The sequence below is a fragment of the Ciona robusta genome, chromosome 5, assembly GCF_009617815.1.
Source record: "Ciona robusta chromosome 5, ASM961781v2".
Taxonomy (NCBI): Eukaryota; Metazoa; Chordata; class Ascidiacea; order Phlebobranchia; family Cionidae; genus Ciona; species Ciona robusta.
In genome coordinates, this window is record NC_143239.1 from 1,159,300 (window position 1) to 1,183,042 (window position 23,743).

The window sequence follows — 23,743 nt, forward strand, 5'->3', positions numbered from 1 at the left end:
GTAAACCGTTCGTCGCCAAACAAGAGGGTTGCGTCTCCACGCGTGCAATGGGGCACGCGGACTTCATTAAAGTCTGTAACGCTTTGTTATGCTCGTCAGTTGCGGAAGTCTTTCACTACTGCGTGTTACAGATTTTATACTATTGTTAGGTTGCTTATTCTTCTTGCTTTTAGGTGTTCTTTATATATAATCTGTGTAAACAGTGGAATATTTGATCAGCATAAACCATGCCTCTACATGACCTCAGCAAAGACCTTCCGGACATCGAGGTATGTGCCTTATAGAAATTATTCTACAGTTAAGGGTAATATTTAAACATATATATCTAAAGGGTGAGCATAGAAACAAAACATCGCACGGTAAGATTTTTGTCATATGGTTTGAGTGATACGATGTTGACTTAGTTCGAGACTCTACAGAACTTGCCCAGGGATTCAACCACCTTGGTGAATCATTAACTCTGGCGCCCAGGCTAGAGGTTTTGTTGTCCATAATTACTCGCGGGTTTAATTGAATAATTTGGACACGTGTTCGATGAATTCCCGTTGGTTAATCTAAAATGTTTTTCTGGAACTTTATATTAACGCGTGTCGTTTGCTTAATTGGTTTTTGACGCGAACCGACAGAGTGGAACGAATGTCGTCATCGAGTTACTATAAATCCACATATAGATAACAGATGCTTTGTCTGTGAATACGATTGGTTAAAATGACGAGGCGTTGAAATAACACGTATTTTCGCGCTTACGACTCGTGAGGAATTAGTAAGGCATTTCCAATAAAATACATTCCACTTCGCTGTTTACTGAAAACGTTTAAAGGATATTGAATATTTAAATTGGTGTGAACGCGTCGATGAAATAAAGAAACAATGCCCTTTAAATTTGTTTGTTTGTTGAAAATGGGAAGTTGCATCGGAACACAACTATGTTAGAAAAATGTAATAAAACTAAAAAAATGTCAAATTAAAAAGTACCAATTCTCACGATTTATAAACGTTATGTTAAACTATCAAAACATAAACACCACAAGCTGAGCTGAAGGGAATTACTCTACGCTCACAATTAGGCATCATTTAATGAGTGTGTAACTCAAGTAAGGATAGTGTATTGGTATATATTCTAATATTTCCTTTTTTCAGAATATTCTCTCTCTGAATCCGAGGATCAAACCTCATGCCAATCTTATCTCAACAGCCGTAACCAAGAAGAATAAAAAGCACTGGAAGCGAAATGCGGACAAGGATTGTTCGGTGAGTTCCGCCTATGTTAAATGAACATAATGTTGCGAAGGGTTTAATACATGACCCGCGTGGCCTTTGCCAGCATCTTCAAAATTTTGCCTAAGGTGTTGTAGCTTCACATAATTATGTGACCACAAATACTATACTGTAGTTGCAAAACACATTAAATTTGTGATTATTTCAACGCTACATCGTAAAGATTCGTGTATGGCGTCATTAAAACATAATAACACCTTAATACAGCATGACAAATAAAGCTTCGTCAGCACTTTATGTCTCAGCTTGATTATATGACGTCATCTCATTTATTTAACACCGACACATTCTGTAGAAATTCTGCCAAACTTCTTCGAAAGTTTGACATGCGTACTTATATGTAACGCATTTCACATGTGTTTACTTTTTGCAGTCATGCAAGCCGCTCGAGAAAAACTTTGATGACATCAAGCACACGACTCTTAGCGAGCGTGGTGCTCTTAGAGAAGCTGCCAGGTTAAACTACATAAAATTATTTACTCTTTATTTTTATAGAGTATGTATACTGCGCCTTTATTGGAAACACATTTGCATTATTTTAAAGAAAGTCTCCTTTTCTCCTTTAAATGTGTACACCCTAACGTATGTGTCTAAAGTTAAAACGTTTTAAATCACATGCATTCAATGACCAAATGCAAGCGTATAAACGTTTTGCAATTGTATTAATTGCATAAAGAATTATATTAAACCAGCATTAAAACATTGATTTTCACCATTACACACAGGTGTTTAAAATGCGCCGATGCTCCTTGTCAGAAGAGTTGTCCCACTCAGCTCGATATTAAATCGTTTATAACTAGCATTGCGAATAAGGTTGGTTTATATGCATTATGCTTCATAATTATGTTTTACAAAAAAAACGATACAAAATGGATTGTTTATTTTTGTGTAATTTTGTAAGCGCCTTCGTATGTTTGTTTCTAACTCATGTAAGAAGAGTCATATTCATATAAAGATATTTATTTCATAATTTTCGTACACATAATCTGTTTTGCAAATCAACCCATCTTCGAACTGTAATATAGTAAGTGGGGAAGATGGAACACCTTTTCAGTATACTTTCCGTCCCATTTGGTAGTAAATAAAGAACATTCAAACAACATAAAACCGTATCCTCACGACTCTTATAGATCAATGGTATTTGTTTAATACACGACCAGGATATTACCTGCTAAAGGTTCCCCGTGTGCCCCCCACCCTACTATATGTTTCGTGATTAGGAAGTTGATTTATTACTTATTCTAGGACAAAACCCCTTCTACTAGAATAAGGTACTATATTGATACTAGTTGTTTACCAAATAGAAATGCATATATTTTTATTACATCGTTACAATGGGACCTGATTTTGTTTGCATTGTATGTAGTAGCACTTAATGTCTTTATTTTGTATTTCCCAGAACTTCTACGGGTCAGCGAAAGCTATTCTGTCGGACAACCCCCTTGGTTTAACTTGTGGTATGGTGTGTCCCACCAGCGACTTGTGTGTAGGTGGCTGCAACTTGTACGGGACAGAAGAGGGACCTATTAATATTGGTGGATTGCAGCAATTTGCAACCGAGGTTGGTGAGAAACAGTGATTATTGTTAAGCGTCCCTTCAGGATATTTTGTATTGACTTTGCTTAAGCTGTATGTGCTGCAAAGGTTAAAATGTGAAGCGCTATTTTGTAAGCCTAAACACTTATTTGAATGCTTCTATGGGTTAAAAGACTAAATGATTAAATTTGACTTCTTTGGGAATAAACGTTGTTCGCTCAAAATTAACTTCTCCGTGAACCGTGTTATTACAAAAATACTTTTTTATACAAAAAAATAGCCAGGAGATAGTAAGAGAATGAATTAAGAATTAGAACCGCTTCACAATGACGTAAAAAGTCTTTATCGAAAAAATAAGGTCGATTTGATTTGTTTTGTTTATAGTTTTTAAACTGAAAACCCAATTAAATACTTTATATTGATCGACGTATTACACCCACATATGAGCTCTAATAACGTACCACGTATACATTCATCTACAATTACATTATACACGGCTTGTTATTTTAGATAAGCACTCAAGCTCCTTTAGTTAAGTTAGAACAAAACGAAATGCGACTGTTTGTCTTGGTTTCATTGCTGCTGTGATATTTGTAATTGCTGTGAGGGTACATGAGAAGTTTGTGTTGAAATTTGCAGGTTAATTACTTTACACACATATCAGACATTTCTATTTATACTACTAAACATTACAGAGACTGTGAATGCAAACATTTTCGACATGTATTGGTTTTCGAGCCTGGTATGTTTAAATAAAAGTTATAACTGGGTCTAGAATGTTCAAAAGTACTAATGTGCATAAAACGATGCTTGTATCAATGCAATATATGTTGTGCGTTTGTTTTTTATGGTTCACCATTCAGTTTAATATAGTCACTAACTCTACCCTTTGTCGCTAGTGTGCGTTGGTTTGTCTCTTTACAATATCTCGTTAGGTGTCACCGCAGAGCAAAGCTAAATTACCATAGGCAACCAAGGCCTACTTTAGAAAACCTTACAGCTTTGTGATAAACTGATATAATCGTGATCTGTGTATACGTAACTTTGAACTATTTGTGAACGATGCAGACTTGATTCTGCATTAAAATATATATATTTGCTATTGGGTTACAGCTGTTCAATTGTAAACAGAATTATCCGAATGGCATTTCACATTTCTGCCAAGAAAAACAGGTTTTACGAGTTAATTATAGCCAATTCGTATATTGTTTCTAGCAAATGGTATAGTAGGATAGGGGAAGACGGAACATCTTTAGCACATACTATCCAAATAATCTAATCATGTTTTAAACAATTAATTGTTTGCTGTTTGAGAAAAGTAGAGAATAAAAAGTTGTCGCATCTTTCCCCGCCCTACCATATAGTTTAATCATATCAAACGAACCTCTTCATCTGATCTTCCATTGCCAATAAAGCACTGATTTCACTGATAAAATACAGCGGCTGCATCAAACCTCTTGTTGGTGAAATAACATTTACTGATGGCTCCGTCATTTCACGTGTGTCAAACAAGTTCAAACAGCCGCTGTATCTGCGAGAATCGTTAGCCGTATTTCACCGCTGTGGACCTTGACCTAAGCGTTCCAAAATAGTCTGTAATCCTTTTAACAGTCCAACCATGGTGGTATGTATTATAACGACTATTTCAATGTCTCTGTAGTTAGCCCACAGTTAAAGGCATTTCATATCCCCTTTTGCAACCTTAAATAGGCTTGTCGTTCCGTCACGTCCCTACCCCCGTCTGGTGCGGTTTATTCGCGCGTCGCCATGAAACGACTCGTCCAAACCTTTGTTTAAAATTCCGTTTCACTTGCCCGGGACAGAAATATATTCTTCCGACGTAAGGTGACATTTTCTCCCGCGGAAGAACTTCCTGTCTCGATCTTTGCGTTTCGAATCAACCAGAACGGTTCGTGGTACAACTGCCATATTTGCAATTGCTATGATTATTCGTTATGCTGCTGTATAGTTTGGGTTCGTTTATCAGAGCCCGAAATAACAACGAATATATAATAGAATGGGGTAAAATGGGACGTGTTTTTATTCTCTTTTCTCGTCCCATTTGATAGTAAACAAAGAACATTTACAGAATTGTATGACCGTATAGCCCCCGAGTTCACAATATAAAATAGAAACTAACGCTGGGGTATATAGGTTCAAGCAAGAATTGTCAAAAACTATTTTTCGCCGAAAAACTATTTTTGCTGTATTAAAATAATGCGTTCCAGATACGTCTAATTTCATTTTATTTACAGTTTTGAAGAGTATAAACGTTAGATTGTACCGAAATAAGTGATGTCAATCCATTTACTTCTATATTTTGTTATTGTTTCGTAAACATCCATAAACTGCAACACTATTATCTCGCAGGTCTTTAAAAATATGGGTATTCCCCAAATACGAGACCCAAGCATGGGAGCATTGGAGGACCTTCCTTCTACATATCGCTCCAAGATCGCTTTGTTCGGTTGCGGTCCTGCCAGCATCAGTTGCGCTACTTTCCTGGCAAGGCTTGGTTACAATGATCTGACTATCTTTGAAAAGAAGGATTACGTTGGTGGGCTGAGGTATGTTACTTTTCGAAAGATAGTTTTTTCGTATACATGTTTACACTGTCTTGTAAACCAGATTTTTTGTTTAGTGGTTGCAGAAAAAAATAAGATAGTTTCCATAGATCTCGGACAATGTTATTTAACTTAGCAATTTTCACCGAACAGTTTTATATGAATCTATGTACTCTTTTCGCGGTAATTTGAATCCCTATGAATTCTACTTAGCGACGATATTAAACTTAAACTTAGATTAAAGATTCCAGTTAGTTCTGTTTACACACATAGTAGTGCGTTTGTTTTTGTTCATAACATTTTTCCGCCTAAACAAATGGTCTTGATCTAATTTGCGAAAACAGGATTTCCATTTCTTCCCATAAACATCTCAGGTGTTGTTGTTGTTTGAAATATTTTATAGAAATTCCATGCCATATGCTTACCTATGTAGTAACCCATTGTTACCCGCAAGACGTTATTAATGCGTAATCCATAGTATACTACTGTACTGGTTCCACAAGAAATTACAAACGGGCGTGTGGTATTTAAAAGGCGCCTGCTACCAATACCAAGTGTATCACGTAATTCCGTTAGTGGTCGACATTCTAACCCTTCCTGCTAATCGTAATCTCTTGAACAAGCAACCGCGAGAATCAGTCGCATTCGTGCCGTAATTTTCAGGAACTGCTAATTCCCGAAACCGCATACAACTGGTGTATATATATGGTGTTTTAAACATAGGATGCTCCATCACATTTAGTGATGTGCGGCGAAGGGCCCTTGAACGTTGTACGGTTATTTGTGAATGACTTAGCACTTGAGCATGTAAGGAAGATTTATTGATTTACATACTAGACTTGGTAGTTTAGGAACAGCGAGTGAATAGAACGCGGGCCTCTGTTCACAGAGGTGTGTGGGAATCGACAGACATGGTGAAGTGGCGCGGTCCAGACGTATCGTCTGATTTGCGGCTTGCCTTGTGTTGCCCGGGCGAAGCGAAGGGAATGACGTACGTGTGTCATGTAAACCTTGGCTAGCGATCAGAATGTACTTTACTTACGGAATGGGCGAGCAAACATTACTTAGATCCTAAAATTGCTATAAGTAAAGATAACGAGCTGATCCGAGGAAAGAGATTGTCTCGCAGACACCGTGAGACATCTGCGCATATTTTAACTATTTTCGAACCCTGCTCTCCTCGCTCACTACGTAACGATGTTATTGTGACCCTGGTCCACGGTTCCAAGAAAATATCGTCAAAGGAGATATCTGTCGCGGGAAGATTAACTTTGGTTCAGTACTTGCTCATGTGAAAATATGGTTTTGTAAATTCTCCATATTTCCATGTAGCTAAACCATCGTCATAAGTTTCTATAGAAGCATGTTGTATTGTTGCTCAGAAACAAATGTTTTTGTCTTTGTTCTTGCTTAACAATAGAGTATAGGCCACAGATAGACTACTTGGTCCTTCCGTGTTTTAGAAAAACCAGTAAAATCGAGTTTAGGAAGACATTTCTAGTACAGGTAAAAATTTAAGACTACAGCTTCAAGTTCTGATTGCTTAGTTCGTAATTTCGCATTAGAAAAAAGGTAATTTCAAAGGCGGTGAGCTCAATCGTAAGGTGTGTGGTGTGTGTGTTGGGTTTAAGAGCGCACGCGTTATACTTTATTGCGAATATTATAAATCTGCTGAACAAACTCTCGTAAAGTGCGAACAAAACAGATGATATGTTTACAATCTTGTTGATTTGTTTTGTATTTTTATGCCTAGAAACCAAATAGTTTAAATTTCGATGCCTACAAAAACCGTTAGTGGTGTTTGAGTTATAAAGTACTGTGGGGTAGTCAAATGGATATCTTTAGCACGGCATAACATCCATTATTACTTAAATTTTACATTAATCAACACTATTTTACAGTCGTGAAAATACGGTTATAAAATTACATACATAGTAGGGTCAGGGAAGACGGGATACCTTTAGCACATATTATATGAACATCCTCATCGTGTTTTAAACAATCAGCAACGGTCTATGGAAGTCTTTTGGGATGAGAAAATAGAAAGAAAGGTGTCCCATCTCCCCCACTCTACTAAATAATCATCGTGTGCTACTATTTTTAAAAAATATGCCCTAATTTACCCCAACCCACGTTATGTGAAAGTTGTATTGTTGTATTTATGGAAGTAACACTGAAGACGCCATCATTGGTTTCATTATGAGTTTATGACGTCATATCGTTCGTAGTTTTCACTAAATCTGAGTGTCGAGAAGATTCTTAGTATTCTATTCGTTTTATTTTAAAAACAGTGTGGTATTTTGCACATTGTACGTCTCGCATTGTATGGCCCTACACGTCTTGCATTTTAGAAATTACCACAAGGCAAATAGCATGACGACAAACTTTATTAAGAAGCTATATAGTGTTAAGCTGTGAGTGTTAACCTACGGTCGGCGCAATCCGCAGGAATTTTCATCTTGCCGTTTGATCTCCGAGGGTAATCGACACGCCAAGGTGTGGAAATGAATGACTTGCCTACCGAAACGTATGTTGATGGATCACGCCGACTGCTAGAATCCATTTGACCCCGGGTATTGTCGAAGCTTGTTTACCGAGTGGTTTTGCTAAGCACACAGTTAGGACAATCTCAGCTTCGATAGCTCACGTTCGTCACTTAAAACTTGGCGCCCTTCCGTTAACATCCAATACACGTCGCCAAATCCTGGAGTAGGATCTGGCAAAAGAATTTCAGCTTAAAAACACCCTTCGCTCTTTAAACACCGGCCATGTCTCGCGTAATCCTCTTGTCTAAGGTTTTACCGGTCATGAAATTGTTGCGGATTATAGCCTGGTGCAAGAATTTCAAACATTGCGTTTCCGGATACGCTTGACTTGAGTTAGTCACGAGAATAGCCGTCACAGCAAACCGTTTCTCCATACTTTGCCAAAGGAAGGTCGCTTCCGTTAAAGAATGATAAAACGACCTGGCCACGTGTTGCTTAGTCATACTCGTATCTCTATTTGATCTCATGCCATTTGTTCTTTCTGTGCATTTTACATTGCGGTTTGTTCAAAACTTCGCGTGGGCGTATAAAAGTTGTTTAAAAAAATAACGTCAATGTAATAATATTCCTGTCTTTGTGTGACATCTGAAAACACTTCATATATAGCGAAACACGTGACTCATCTAACCAGTAAGTTTGAAATTCCCTGATGAATCACTACATTGGTGTTTGGTGAAAATAACAGCTTTTTTCTTGACGTCTTTAAGAGAGGAATGCGCGAGAAAAATAGAAAGAAATCAGTCCCCATACTTTTGTCTTAAAATGTTTTGTGTCTGTGCAAGTGTAAGGAGAGCTATTTTATACAGCTGAACGTGTTCATTTTCCACAGTACCTTCAGTGACCAGGTATTATATATTTTATATTGGGGAAAGAGCATTTTGTTCCGTACAAGCAATTGACAAGGATGTATCGCTTTGACAGCCAATCAGACAGTAGGGTGGGGAAGATGGGACACCTTTTCACTCTATTTTCTCGTCCCATTTAGTGGTAAACAAAGGACCATTAACCGTTGTTAATTGTTTAAAACACGATATTTGGATATTATGTGCTATAAAAGTGTCCCGTCTCCCCCTCATCCTATACTATATTTTAATTTTTTATCCTAATTTGTCAAGACGCTATTTTTTCTTCGGTATTTGACAGGTATACCAACTAATGACTATAGAGAGATGCTGTATATAACTTTCAACCACTGTTATATTTTGTATAGAAACTTAACCAAAACAACATAATGTAAATTACACAATGCTGTTGACAGCACTTCGGAAATCCCCCAGTTTCGGCTTCCGTACGATGTTGTTCACTTCGAGGTTCAGCTTATGCAAGATCTTGGCGTTAAGGTGAGGACATACTGACGTAGCTTCAAATATGGTAGGTTCGGGAAATATGGGACATGGTTTTATGTTTTTTTTCGTCCCATTTGGTAGTAAACAAAAATATTGATAAAATTAGCTGTAGCTGCACGACTCACTCCACGACGTTAAAAACACGTTCGGGAAATATGGGATTTGGTTGCTGACGGTATCCCATCTTACCCCATAGTACTATATGCATACCTAGTTTGGCAAATTACTTTTTACTGTTATAACTATTATTATTTGGAGCATTGCTGGCATATTTTAAATTCGATAGAGCAAGTATAGGCATATGGTCAATAAGATTTACCAAGTAGTTTGTATTATGTGAAGCGCATCATTTCACTCGAATTACAGCGAAATACGGAACCTCACTAAATATTTCAGGTTTTTGTTGCAAAACATTTTAAATCAGATTGTAGAAAAGCAAATTTTGTACAGGCTGAATTATCCTTCACTTCTGGAAGCTCTGGTCTTTAAAAAACAACCATAAATATTACCTTGAAGATTAGTTCTCACAGCGCCAAGCTTACACAAATTACTTAAAACAGTTTCTTTCTAATTAAATGGCTCCCCAATTTATACGAATCGTTATTTACCAATTATTAATCTATTATTGGAAATACATTGAATAATCGATATGATACTTTCTCACAAATGACCACAACCTCTTTATTACCAGACTAATATTAACCACAAACCGCATTATATACAGGTTAAGCTGGGCAAGGGATTGGGGGACGATGGAATGGATTTGGAATCGTTAAAAAAAGACGGTTTCGCCGCAGTTTTCGTCGGAATTGGGAATCCAGAACCAAAGCGGATTCCTGCCTTTAAAGAATTGACTCAAGACCAGGGATTTTACACGTCTAAGGGTTTCTTACCACTTGTTGCGAGAGCATCGAAACCAGGTGTGTATATATCGAAGCTTGTGGTCTTCACTATCGAAAAGAATACGCATAGGTTTTCTTGCTGCATGGTTTTTCGAAAAAGAATTTTCCTCAAAACAAAGTCAGTGTGCTTTTAATAGTTTCATAAATGTCTAACTTTCGGGCTGAATGCGTGTTCTCTAAATGCATGGATTATTGTGGTTAAACTGTATATTATGCGGCCTATTCATTAAGTGCCAAGGGTTCTTAAACTGGAGGACATCTCACAACTAATAAATGTTAATCACAAACATTTATATTGTGGGTTTGTACGTTTTGTAAAGTGGATCTAATGTGACGGGTGTAGTTTAATAACTTCTGCTTCAAAGTATAGTGGGGTGGGAAAGACGGGACACCTTTAGCACATAATATCCAGAAATCCTAATCGTTTTTTAATCAATTAACAACGGTATAAACGTCGTATCCTCACGACTCCCATAGACCGTTGTTAACTGTTTAAAACACGATTAGGATATTTGGATATTATGTGCATAAGGTGTCCCATCTTCCCCCACCCTACTATATAATATTATTTCGTAGGAATGTGCAACTGTTCCACAAGCACTCTGCCCAACATGAGAAACGCCAAAGTGATCGTATTGGGCGCAGGTGACACGGCGTTCGACTGTGCTACTTCAGCACTAAGATGTGGTGCTAAGAGAGTGTTTGTCGTTTTCCGAAAAGGCTTTAACCACGTGAGAGCAGTACCGGAAGAGGTAGGTACCATATATTTACTTTGGGGCGAGCAGGGGATGTTATGTACTCGACCTGAGCTGTAATGTTTTGCGCGGTTGGCTTTCTCTTTGGGCTGAAGATTAAAAATTTCGCTTAAAAAAATAGGGCAAGATTATAGCAATGTGTTGTTTAGGGACCTTTTAACACACACGTATTAAGATAATAAACCCGAAACCCGAGCGCTCCAAATAAAAGATACAGCAACGAAAGCTCAAAGGTCATATATATCCAACAGTCTATTTGGTAATATACCCCCAAAAATGTCAGCCATATACATAAAAAAACACCCAGAAAGTGGCATACATGGTAACTCGCAGGAAGATGCAAGATATATGAAAAAAGACAGTCATGTTTACTTATAACCAATGTCGATGTCCCGCCACGTGATGGTAAGTATAAACGCCATTCATTTAATCCGTCGCGTTGTAGTTCGTGCATAAAATGTTTAAATCGTAATTTTTAAACACAATTGGTAGATTTTGTGAACTTTAGTGTTTGTGCAATATATGAGCTTCGACTTTGTTCAGCGGAATTGGCCGAAGCTCAAATTGCCTTATACAGTCTGATTGTTCAGTTGCCTTTATATTTTCTATGCATTACATCCGGACCGGCGAGACCAAAGTTAAACTAAGCATTAAAAACGGATTTGTTGATTTTCAATTCATCACAGCGAAGCTCAATCGAACAAATATGCGCGACCGAAGTCCCGTATGAAATGAATAACAAAAGAATCGTTTAGGTTTGTGTAATCGGTATAGCTGCCAGCTGCATTTAACCAATTTGCTATATGAGCGTTCAAACGCCTGCTGTGGTAAAACAACGAAATGATAAAACACTTCAATGTCGAATTAAGCCATACATATAGCACATTATATCCTCCCTGTTTTGTCTTTGTAGTTTTTCCATGCGACAGCAGGAGATGTATATAAGCTCTGTAATGCCTTGGATAGACAACACATGCTGTACATAATTATTTGCGTCCGTTTTGTCCAAATAACCGCCGTGGGATGCGTGAAAAGATAATTTCCCATTGCTCGAATTGGCCGCCGCAGGAAATTTACCAGAAACACAGACAGCGTTTAACAGCAAAGATGATATGTATTGTCAGTCACATATATGACCGGTCTATGCGGAGCGGCCGAGGGCGAAGATCGGACGTTTCCACGAGCGAACTTTGCGCTTATGCCAGCTCCGTTTTCCGCTACCAGCGCGGTTATAAGCCGGGGCGACCGAAGCGGTTTAATCAGCTACGAAACGGCGACCACGGTACCAACTAGCGTGGTAGTCCTGTATAAGTTTTTGTATAACAGTAAAGTGTTTTCGAGATATTAGTTTAGTGGCAATATGTTTATTGGCTGGTTCTGTAACCCCGCTTTACGGTGAGTTATATGGTTACATGGTGAATATTAACTTAAATATATTAAATATTTTGCCTTGAGTTTGTAAACGTATTCGCTTATAGTTTTAAATGTTTCAGATAATTAATATAGGCCGACTATAATAGGTTTTAAGTTATATTGTCGTAGACATAAGTCATGTCTGGTATACAGTACAAGCTTCGTTTATTGAAAATAGAAAACGTGACTTGGCGGTTGCGTTTAACTTGAATTGTTCTGCGTGGCTTTATACGAACGGGAGAATTGTACTTATTTCCCGATGTATACAAGGCCAAAACCATTAGCAGTTCCAGCGAATGCTTTTAACGGTATATACTATAAACCAGACAAAAAATCTCGCGTCAGCGGAACCGAAACGATGTTTTCACGTAACTGGGGTTAATTCACATGCTATAGATACGTGAACATTGTCTAATCACGCGTTAAAGAGCTGTATTAAAAATAATAATTGACCTGATACGACTTTGAAGTGGAAATTATAAATATGCACCGACAATGATTTTAGGTTTGAAACTATCGTTTGATCAAAATTCATTATTGTCTGGTTTTCAGAAACATGTATAACTCGTATGTTTAATTGTATTAAATATGTATTTGCTATCTAAATTATATATTTCGAATTTTTAAAATTGAAAACTTTAACGTGCTCTTGTTTTTAGATGGACCTTGCTCGGGAGGAAAAATGCGAACTTATGCCTTTCCACTCCCCATTGGAAGTGGAGGTTGGAGCAGGAGGCAGGATAACTGGGATGAGGTTCTGTCGCACTGAGCAAGAGGAGGACGGAAGTTGGACGGAGGACAAGGAACAAATCGTTCGTCTCAAAGCTGATTACGTCATTTCGGCGTTTGGTTCTACTTTGTCCGACGAAAAAGGTATTTTTTATTGAAATCGTTTAATTTCGACTCAAATTAGCTGTGTGGTTGCCTATTTTAAACATACTTTGGTGTACACGATAAAAATGGGTCGGTAAGTTAAAAGAGGTAGCGTAAAGTACATCCTATAATTGTAATGCGAGAACCATGTATACTCGATTATAGTGCATGGCCTGGTTTGGTATTTACGGCACAATTTGTACTGTCGCGCGCTGCAGTAGAGCCCCAGGATCCATTGAAAGGGTCTCTGTTTCAAAGCGCAATGCGTTAGCCTCAAATTTAGCCGTGACGTAACGAATACTGCCGTTATTGTATCAACTTTTACCGCTGTTGATGGTCGCACTGTAGGCCAGGGTGTGCGCAGTAGCGATCCGGGACTTATGTAACACGTCATAACTCTATTGTTATGTAACCGTATAGTGGGGCATGCGGTTCGAGCAGATCGGTTTACTGTGCCAGCCGTACCTCTGTCACATTGACCTGCGGCTGCTGTGACGACCTGCCAGCTCAAATCCACTCCAGTAATCCGCAGCCTATACTGATCCGGGCAAGGTCGCTTCCCTTTTTCATTCGTCGATGACGTCAAATGACGCAGAGCCACTTCACGTACGAACGATTTTTCACAGGGTTTTCGTCAGTGCTTTACCGTCGACAGAACAGCAGTTCAGTACCAACATTAAAACAGGTTATTGCGTAGAGTTAGCTATGTAATGAAATAGTTTGTTATTTTATGCAGAATACTGAATTCGTGAGGACAGTGTAAAACAGGTATTAAGTATAAACAGAGAAAATACAAGTTAGAATTAATTTGAAGGATATCGTTTTATGTTTGTACGACAAAATGAAACCCAAAACGTTTTTTTAAAAGTACGAGTTTTTTAAACCGCTCAAAGCTTGACTTGTTAAAAAACCACCTGCTCGTTTCCCAGTCGCAGTCCGCGAAAACATTGTACTAGTCGTATATTACTTATTCATTACCGCTTGTCCCTGGGTGACCCGAGCCACTACGGTCGGCTCAATGCCATTTATCGATCCTTAGTATGCATGCAGATAGGGCTTAGTCGGTCGAGTCGATTGCCTGTGTGTTGGGATGTATATGAACCAGGTTGAACTTGCTTTGACAGTCAAACAATAGACCTTGTTACCTGAAATAAAAACCTCGCCTACACGATCGAGATTGTGATGCTAGCCAATTTAAGCGCCTCGCTATTCTTTAACGGGTACGGTCATGGCCGATTATCTGTAACTCGCTTGTTTACTGGCAGGAGTGGCTGGCTAAAATTAGGCATTAGTTCGTAATGGCCACTACTGTAGTTTTTAAATAGAGATATTTTAAAATAGTGGCGTAAGTAAAGATGTTTTTAGATCAGTTATAGCTATAGCATGTGATTTATCCATGAAACTCGCGTTTATCGCTGGCAGCGAGCCAACTATAATATATAGGCACAAGACATGTCCAGCGTAATGGTCAGCTAACGTAGTTTATTTTTCGTTCTACTCCGCGAAAACAAGTGTGACGACATCGCTCCGGCATTTTGGCGTTACTCGTTCGGATAAGCAAACACAGCAAGCTTCAAGCTGATTGTTAGAGGCTTGTCACGGTCGATCTGTCACATATGCTAATTTAAACAGTGCTTAACTACGCGCATTGTCCCAAAACGACCACTGATTGCTTGTTGTCAGTAACGTAACATTTTAAAATTCCGCTTCAATGGTACAACCGGCAAGCTTAGATTATGTACTTTAACCCAAAGAGTCTTGTTCCACCTTTGAAAGTATCAAGTAACCTTAAAAGATACCGGTTGTATTGTCCTCGACACCGCGCCATTTACTATAAACCTTACGACGCCTTAAATCGTTTCTTATTCATAAAAAAATCGTGTTTTGGGGGGTTTTAAAACGTATCCAAAAAGTGAGACTGATTATCCACAAGCCATTTGATTACGTAATGGTTGTTATGGGGATTGCGTGGGCCAGGAGCCACGAATCACAGCCTGACTTTCATAATTTGATTTCGCTTTTCTGTTTCCTCGAGAGGTTTTGTTGGCTGAGCGTGACATATTTCGCTGGAAATACCCATCTCCGCCACAATTATGCGACCTGTGTTCGGTGTATGGATATACAAACCACAGAAGCTTCTAGAATTATACGTAGTGAGTTGTTTTAAGACCCCATTTGACCCCCAAGCCAACTTGTGAGTAATCCTTTCCTCTTGCTCTTTCTCCCACTCTCCTCTCACCCCCTCTCACTCTCGCTATGTCAAAGCCACATGTGTAGCGTGTGACGTCATTATCACGCGATCGCTCCACGAACGTCGTAAACAGCAGGGCTCAAAATTACGCTCGCGACGCCCGATAATGGTCCAAATGACTGTACGAATCGTTAATGAGTGCTCTAATTATAATTACCGAAACGCATGACGGTGTATGAGTTGTCCAAACAGCAATTATGAAATGTTGTCATATTTTATTCAAAAGACTGCGTAGGCAGGTATAACCTTGAAACTAATTTCCGTTTACGCAACCCGCGTATAATTCGAAGCAGCAAATCCTATCAATAGTTTGGCGGTTTTCTTATTTCTTTTGTCCCAGTCTATTGAAACTCGGCGGTGTGCAGACCTATCGTTTCAGACAGTGTGTCTGGTACCGTATGCGCTCTTTCAGTGAGTTCTCCGTGAGAAATTGGACCCATGCCTTTATAACAGATTAGCTGTTTTGGCGCTCTGTACCTTACGACAAGTTATAGTTTGCCAGCCAAGGTGTCATACCCCAGTGAAATATTAATGAAGTATTTTGTCAGGGTTCTAATAGAATGCCTTGATGTTTGAAAACGAGAGAATAGACGAGATAGACAAAGTCGAAACGAAGTAGTTTATTTTTGCTGAGGAAACTTACATTTTGTATATTTTATGTCCAGATACCTCTGACGATTGTGTTTCTATATTCTGGTTAAAATTAGAGCGTCTGTGTGTAAAAAGTGATTTTATTTCCCTAAACAAAATGGAGGTCTTGGTCAAATCAGTTTATGCTCAATGCGACTTTATCTCTCCACAGTCAAGTCTGCCTTGTCACCGGTCAAGTTCAACAAGTGGGGATTCCCCGAGGTTGACCCATCGACCGGGGGCTCGAGTGAACCCTGGGTGTTTTTCGGGGGCGACGTAGCCGGGGTGGCCAACACTACTGTCGAATCTGTGAACGATGGAAAAACTGCGTCGTGGTTCGTGCACCGTTATCTTCAGGTGAGGTTATTGTAATACTCTAAAAGAGTTATGTGTTATACACGTGTTGACACTTGTAAGGATTCATGGACCACCCCTATAAGAAAAGGTAATCAATGTTTAAAACTTCATTTAATGACTAGAATTTAATAGCTTGAGCTTCAGCTGTGGAATGTATATGAAACTTGAAGTATTCTCATGTGTAATCAATACAACAGAAGCTTTAAATATATTTGTTATTGTCTAGAGTCTCGGAGGTCTTACCTTGCCACACGAGCCTGCATTGCCAAAATTTTTCACACCGATTGACGCGGTCGACGTCAGCATAGAGGTCTGCGGTCTTAAGTTCCCGAACCCGTTTGGGCTTGCCAGTGCCCCACCGACCACTACTTCTGCGATGATACGGCGCGCGTTCGAAGCGGGTTGGGGATTCGCACTTACCAAGACTTACTCCCTGCAGAAGGTATGTTGAGTTCAACACAAGTCACGACCTCGTGGTTGAAAGTATAATCCACAAGCATTTGAACTTGGCCGTAATTGAATCGACAGTAAACCGCCTTTATTCATGGTGGTCGTTTTCACTATCATAAATCAGATAAGGCATTTGGCCGGTTAAGCTCATCATAATCTCGAAATGCTTGTGATTCTGAACAGTGTTGCTCAACGTGTGGTCGCCAACAACATGTAGTCGCATGAAAGTTCATAGTGCGATAGATTTTTTAAAACGTTTAAAAGCTCGGTATATGAAACAAGATCGTTGTCACATATACGAAAATAGTCGATCTATACGTACAGGACTTCTGCGAACATATTACTCAATCAGTAATCTTTCTGTAAGCCTGCAATAAAGTCAGTGATTAGAAATCAATACATTTGACAACCGCAGTGTGAGCATGTCTAAGCTGTTCACGATGTCTCATACATCAACACTGTCGTCTGGGTTAAAAATCAATTTTTCACTGCCATTGGTTTACCTACGCGTTGAAAACCTATGTGATTCCGCCTACAAACACCTGCATGGCAGTAAAGCATTTAATGGCAGCGTTTCCACACAGAATAAAACATAAGTTATGGTTGTTAAATATTGTCTGCTGGATACCGGAGAGTATCGACTGAGAAAACAAATCTAATTTATTAATAAATTAAACTTACGAATATCTGATGTGGCTAAACTTGACTCGTCGAACGTTTGCTGCGTTTACAAAGTAAAGGTTAATTCAGCGCATGAAGCACTGTATTTAACGCGCCACATTCAGTGACCGAATGCTTAATTATTAATATTATTACGAAAAGCGCCTAAAACCACTATGTATGTTACTAAAAAAAGATTATCTTTTCGCACAGAATGTAATCCGACATCTTTTTCGTTCCAGGATATAGTTACAAACGTGTCACCCAGGATAGTAAGAGGCACAACATCCGGACACATGTTTGGTCCCGGACAAGGATCATTTCTAAACATCGAACTTATCAGTGAGAAGACATGCACATACTGGTGTAGGAGCGTCACTGAATTGAAGCGGGACTTCCCAGAAAAGGTGAAGTTTGGGTGGGCTAGATTAAGAAGCACAAGAAAGCAAAAGCTGCGGTTAACCTTTAATACCGTATGTTTAGAGCTGCACCTTTGTGCATATATTATGTAAACTCAAAGGGTATACGCCCAACTCGGTCTCTATTCTAGTAAATTGAAGCGGAGTATACAATTCTTCTGCTCGTTTTACGCGAAAAGTCTTTGCCCAACAGCAACATGTTTCTCACCATTGCTTCATGTATGCTGATGAACAAAGGCTTGCCGCTACCGGGCGCTATCACCAGTCTAACTCCGCTCTGAAAATTGTGTTTTGTGTCAAACACACTAGATAATACCGAGTTCGAATCCAGGGTCGTATTTAAACAGGAAAGCCTGCTTTATATATGGCGTGCGCGGATCCGCCTGCATCTTTACAGCTTCAAGTGCTGCGTTGTATTGACTGAATGCTGTAAAATAAAGGCAAGATCATCGTACGCACACTCCACGAAATAGTTCCAAAACAGCCAATAAAGTTTTACGACTTTGTTTTCGAATATCTGACATTTTCGTTGTACGCTTTACGCGGTGTATAACTTATGTCAGTTTTGTTTAATCGCGGCCTCGCATTTTGTTGTGTGTTAACATGACGGATTATTAAACTAAACTATAGCTACATGTTTTATTATTTAAATCTTATACGAGTATAGTCTAAAGTACTAACTTTTATATAGAGAGTACTAGACTTACAAAGGATGGTGTGAATTATGAATAAATAAACAAACTAATACATGACACCTATTAAGAACCTTGTAACAAGTAAATATATTTTAACCTACCGCCATTTTAGATAGTGATTGCCAGCATAATGTGCGCCTTCAACAGAAATGACTGGACGGAGCTCGCAAAAATGTCAGAGGTACTATATATAGTGAATATCAATACTGCTGTTTTTAATCAGTAGAAAAATGAAGCTACTGTGGGAGGTGGTGTAAGAAACTATGCAATAAATGAAACAATCAGTCAACTACTTTTAATCAGTGGGATTTAAAAAACTCTTTTGTTTCCAAATCGAAACCGCTTTTCCAATATATTTGGCGCCTTTTTGTAAGTTGTGAAAATAAAACCACCTCTCTGATCAATGGTTTATCGAGTTTAACGTTGGATCGTCCACAAGTACAAAACCTAAGTATAAAACTTTATTACACCAAGTGTAATGGTTATAAACATCCCACTTTTTTACTTCCATCATTACATCAAAGAACGCATTTTTGAATTTATATATAGTATAGGGTGGGGGAAACTGGAACACCTTCAGCACATACTATCCAAATATTCTGATCGTGTTTTAAACAATTAACATCTGTCTATAGGAGTCATGAGGATACGGTTTTATAATTCTTTGTTTACTACTAAATGGGACGAGATAAAATTAATAGGTGTTCCATCTTCCCCCACACTACTTTTTTCGAAAACAAAGCATACTTACAAGTTATAACGAAATAACAGTTGTAAAATGAGTTAACTAAACTCGATAATATCACGTTAAACAACAGGATGCAGGCGCAGATGCTCTTGAATTAAACCTGTCTTGTCCTCATGGCATGGGTGAAAGGGGCATGGGCCTCGCATGCGGTCAAGACCCTAAGTTGGTGGTCGAGATTTGCAAGTGGGTTCGTGCTGCTGTCAAAATACCTTTCTTTGCAAAGTTGACACCGAATGTTACTAATATTGTAACCATCGCAGAGGCTGCTAAAGATGGTAAGATCAATTAACGCTTTGGATTACGTTTTTGTATCTATTTATTCGTGTTTTTGGTCCTTAACTGCAGTAAAAAGAACTAGCAAAGATATACGAGGGTAACCGATGCCAAAGGTTTTACAGTTTGGCAGTGTAACGTATCTTTCAGTAATTGTTTGATTTATGGTTTAATTGTGATATGTTTGGTTTTAAGGTTGTGAAATAATGATTAGTGTTTTGTAAACCAGTCGACTATCGAACAACATCACTGCCAATGATTCTATGTACTAATGATGTCATCTATTCTGTTTCACAAAATACGGAAACTATAAACTGTACCTCCTGTACGTTACCGAGTCTGGTTGCCTTTACTTTATAAGTTTGCATGGGTAGTGTGGATATACAAAACTTTATGTTATACGACCGTTCTGTATCACAGGTGGTGCTGACGGAGTTACTGCTACGAACACAGTGTCTGGGTTGATGGGTTTGCGAGGAGACTCCACCGCTTGGCCCGCCATTGGAAAGCAACACAGAACAACATACGGTGGAGTGTCTGGTGAGTTCTTTGTACTGGAAGCCGCAAAAGTTTGCTTATCCCTGGTACGGCTGTGGAACTGAAGCGGTTAAGCTTCGTAACGAACCCAAACATTTGATTTAGGCTTAACTTCTTGCGCGCTCAAGCTTAACGGTGTGTATTGTACGCATTCCTTCAATGGTAAATAGTCCATATAAACGCTGTACTTGGTACATGCGGAAGTATTGATACAGCACGACAACAATAATAAACTTGATGCAACTCACTTAACGTGAACTTGACCGTCACATTACGCCCCAATGCTGGTTGTTTTCAACAAAAAGATAAAATGGCCGGTAATTCAGAATCTTTTGTGAACTATTAATGTACTGTACTGTGTTTTTCGCCAAAAAAATCGGTATAGGCCGACCATTTTGTTAGAGCTGTTGCAATACCGACAATTTTGTACTAATGTTTGTAGGTAATGCGATACGACCAATTGCTTTGAAAGCAGTTTCTGCCATATCAAGAGCATTTCCTGGGTTCCCTGTCTTAGCAACTGGTGGAATTGATTCTGCGGAAGCTGGCTTACAGTATCTGCATGCAGGGGCGTCAGTCTTACAGGTATATAACAATTTTGGGTTTATTTGTGTATTTTGAGAGGACGGTTCTTTAATTTGAAAACTCGTATTGTGGTTAAGAGGTTTTAGGGGTACCTTCTTATAAAACCAAAACATAGATTCCATGGTAGCCTATATGAATATGTAAAGCGTGTGCACCTACTAAAAATATTTCAATACAATATACGCTAATATATCTGGTGACGGTAAGGTTTTCAGTGATGCGTGTGGTGTGAGCAGAATGAGATGTTTAACCTTGCCCAAATAACCTTTCCTATAATTCCAAGTGTCGGCCGTATTGTCACTTAGTAGCATATATGTTACAGGAATTAAAAGTAGTTTTATATTACACAGGCCCAGTTATAGCATGCGTTTATGCTTTAATGTTATATCGTTACTGCTAGTGATTTAAGAGCTGCATATTTTTCCAACTAGGTTTGCAGTGCGGTTCAGAACCAAGATTTCACACTGATTGATGATTATCTGAGCGGATTGAAGACACTTCTCTACATGCGTTCATTGAACGAAGTGAAAAACTGGGACGGTCAAAGTCAACCAACACCAAGCCACCAACTTGGCAAAAGCGTCATTAAGCTGGCCGACGTTATTGGAAAAGTAAGATATAATGTTCACCATCCCACTACACTACCAATACCTTCTTGAAAATGCCTATTATTTGACGATGCGCTTACAGGAAAAACTGACAGCTTTGGTTTTGGATAACCGATTTTAAACTGAATGTTTTAATATTTAAAATCATTTTAAAACTTTTACAAACTACATGAACAAACATGCTAGTGCAACACAATCTATATATACACTGTATCATAACCTACAAATAATAAGCTTCTAGTAAGTACTTTTTAACTGTCCCTTAAACAAAAGAAAAGGCGAACATCAACCGTAAACAGCAAACCAAATTACCGAACGTTTTTTTACAGGACCTTCCCAACTTTGGTCCATACCGCAATGAAAGAGCTGCCATAGCTGCCAAGATTAAGATTGAAACCAACCTGGTAGCTGAAGATGCTGCACCACCAAAACAAAGGCCAATCTATGTTCCTACGAAACCCATTCCCACGGTAGGCCGCTACATGAAGATGTTAACAATTTAATATTTCCGGGGATTCATTGCTAAAAAAAACAATTAGAAAACAGATTTACAGTTTCAAATTACAATATTTCATAAAAATTATTAATTTTTCTGGTCATGTGCGTTTTTAGGTGTATGTCTGTTGATAAAAATGCTTCGAATGTGCTAAACTTACTTGATGCGCGTCTCATACATTGAAACCCAACGTTCGTTTCGACAGTTCGTCAAAGCCTGGTAGAGCAATGACGTCATTTGGCCGCATTGCGATGTTTTCTCACGGCCTTCAATCGTTGGCAATAATACGTGTGATTATTGCTGGGTATTGTAGGCTGAAAAGCGGAAGCCCATTATTTGTATTATGTTCCCTTTCTCACGTCCACAGCGGCATAACACCAGTCAATCACTCGTTCGTCGCTATTCGTTAACTTGAAATTTATAATGCACATTGAGGTATACTTCTGGCAGTAAACCCATATAAACACAACATACAGCGCCGCTGTAATTATAAAGACAAGTACAGCTTTTATGTAGATTTAAAAACACGAACATCTAATGTGTGGAATTTTACATTATATTGTAAACATATTAGTTTTACGTATTTGTGTATTTATTTGGATCATTTTCTCAGGTTCGTGACGTAGTTGGTGCTGCATTGCCTCAAATAGGAACCTACGGCGACCTTGATAATAAACAACAAGTACAAGCACTCATCGACCCAGAGATGTGTATTAATTGTGGTAAGTTCTTTGCGACGCTGGGATATCATTCAGTAACACAAGTTACACAACAGTCAGTGGTGTTGAGGAAAGCATAACATAGTAGGGTGGGGGGAGGGGGGGGGGTACGGACACCTTTAGCACATACTAAATATCCTGATTGTGTTTTAAACAATAAACAATGGTTTATGGGAGTCGTGGGTATACGGTTTTAAAATTTCTTTGAATGTTCCTTGTTTACTACCAAGTGGGATAAAAAAGTGTCCCATTCCCCCCACCCCACCATTCATTTAGTTGAAATTGACTTTTCGTGGCTGCCATAATCAGAGTATAGTTTCTGGTGATCTATACAAGTTTAAATAAATATAAAACGCACATTGTACCGCATTGCTAATATTTATTTTGCTTCAGGTAAATGCTACATGGCTTGCAATGATTCCGGCTACCAGGCCATTACATTTGACCCAGTCACTCATTTGCCGATGGTGCAAGACACCTGTACTGGATGTACATTGTGTCTTAGTGTTTGCCCAATCCTGGATTGTATTACCATGGTGGAGAGAAAGAGTCCATATGAACCGAACCGTGGTGTGCCTCTGGCTGTCGCTGCTATCTCTTAGACCGGGAAAGAAGGGCAACGGGTGTACATAGAACATTTTAGGTGCGGTCAAGCTGAAAAGTAGCGTGTGTAATCATTTTTGTGTGTGTTTATTGCGTAGATCATGTTGGCTTATACATAAATCTAAAATGTTGTTTTTGTTTTATTGGACTAATGTTTCTCCACTGTTGGAAAGAATTTAATGTTGTGCCTTTAAGATTCGAAAGTGCTGAATTTCATTAAGTATATTCATTTTAACAGCCCTACACCTCAAATCCTTTTTTTCTGTACTGCTAATAGTTATCCCATCAAAATATACAAAATACTTTGGCTTTGATTGCGAACATCATCTTATATTCACAGTACTATAACTTTGCCATTACCATTTGTAACCACACTTCATTGAAATGTAGAGAATAAAGTAGCACAACACGCACTGCTTCTGTTTTCCGCTCCGAGCAAATTTGACTGTTTATCAACAGACTGGTTGCGTTTGCGGGTAGCGAATCTATTATTTGTAAC

The 23,743-nt window shown here is 38.7% G+C and overlaps 1 protein-coding gene across 1 annotated transcript; it reads left to right on the top strand.

The window, feature by feature from the left end:
• The first annotated feature begins 110 nt into the window (after positions 1–110).
• LOC149735356 (dihydropyrimidine dehydrogenase [NADP(+)]-like) lies at positions 111–23,657 on the top strand. The gene is made up of 21 exons (XM_089878889.1): positions 111–269; positions 1,141–1,251; positions 1,652–1,734; positions 2,004–2,091; positions 2,678–2,839; positions 5,185–5,381; positions 9,183–9,264; positions 9,995–10,190; positions 10,749–10,924; positions 13,000–13,213; positions 16,267–16,451; positions 16,678–16,893; positions 17,804–17,968; positions 18,788–18,856; positions 19,494–19,698; positions 20,117–20,236; positions 20,676–20,818; positions 21,250–21,429; positions 21,756–21,896; positions 22,536–22,644; positions 23,035–23,657. The coding sequence occupies exons 1-21, from the start codon at positions 228–230 to the stop codon at positions 23,241–23,243; spliced, it is 3,093 nt and encodes a 1,030-aa protein (XP_089735015.1). The 5' UTR covers positions 111–227; the 3' UTR covers positions 23,244–23,657.
• The last annotated feature ends 86 nt before the right edge of the window (positions 23,658–23,743 follow it).